Genomic DNA, 1,187 nt, shown 5'->3' with positions numbered 1-1,187 from the left:
TAATATTAGATAGCAAAGCTATAATACACTTTAGCTAAGAATACTGTAAAGTATATAATAACCCCCCTTTAGTTTTAGATCCACTACTTTAGTCCTATGTCTTTTGTATTGCTTGAACTATGTCTACTTTTAAGCTCTCCAGACTTTCGACGGAAGATGTTCTCTCGCTTTTAAAGTTTTCTATTCTTGTATTTTCTCGCTCTGCTAGTTTCAACAGTAGCTGCCGTTGTACTTCTAAGCTTCCCTCAATTTCATATATATCATAATGATTATTTCTAGTAACCCGTTTCATAACATGCCCTTTGTCATTAAACACTCTGCCTTAATACCTCTCCTGCTCTATCTAGCGAGAATAGCTATTGTCTTTAATAAAATCTTAGAAAGTCTTCTCAGGTCTCCAGGCTATAGGCATATTTAGACACTTTTAACTAGGGCGGCACGGGCTATTTAGGAATTCTCGAGATTGTAGTAGTAAGTCTTCGTAAATTACACTAAGTTTTCCAATTACTTTAACCTACCCTTATATATAGGTATAAAATCAAGAAATAGCTTATATAAGAATTAAGCTCACAAATATCCCTCCGTGTGTAGCGAAAACTCCAGTAGGCCGGAATGAACCGATGAAAGCGCAGGGTTAGTAGATATTTTAACTCGATCCTATGTTTCATTGGCTAGTTCTAGCTCACGAGATTTTCCGTCATATATAAAGGGATGTTAGATATAGCTTAAAATGTATTTCTAGTCTAAATACCAAGAATAGCAAACGAGTAGGTCGCAGTACTAATCTAAGTCCCTTAGCAGAAGCTCAGAGATATCTAAATTATTATATCTAGTAGTTATGTATATAATTAAATGACGCTATATAGAACTAGTAAGGTGGAAAGGCATGTGGTAGCACTAAAAAATATATAAATTTTCTCTAACAAGAATTAACTTAATCCCTAATAACTTTTCTCCCTTACAGCCTACAGTTTACTACCTGTCTCTTTAGAATATATATAGTGTTGTTTCTGCTCACCCACCTCTAGCACGAATAGATGTTCTAATAAATTTATTAGTTACCTCACTACTTGCTTACAACTTAAGAATTAAGGAATAGGAGACAACAGTGCGTAACAGAATTGCGTAAAGACTCGAATTAATAAGAATTCAGAATAGCATTTTGGGTTAAGAATTACCGCATGTAC

The 1,187-nt window shown here is 34.4% G+C and overlaps 1 protein-coding gene across 1 annotated transcript; it reads right to left on the bottom strand.

The window, feature by feature from the left end:
• Nucleotides 1-94: 94 nt before the first annotated feature.
• Nucleotides 95-319, bottom strand: COCVIDRAFT_116839 (hypothetical protein; the record flags this gene model as incomplete). The annotated part of the gene is made up of 1 exon (XM_014694533.1): nucleotides 95-319. A coding segment is annotated over one exon (225 nt), but the record flags the coding sequence as incomplete, so codon positions are not given.
• Between the last annotated feature and the right edge of the window lie 868 nt (nucleotides 320-1,187).

Source organism: Bipolaris victoriae (genome assembly GCF_000527765.1).
Source record: "Bipolaris victoriae FI3 unplaced genomic scaffold scaffold_348, whole genome shotgun sequence".
Lineage (NCBI taxonomy): Eukaryota > Fungi > Ascomycota > Dothideomycetes > Pleosporales > Pleosporaceae > Bipolaris > Bipolaris victoriae.
Note: the sequence above shows the minus strand (reverse complement) of the source record. Positions and strands in the feature narration are given on the sequence as shown.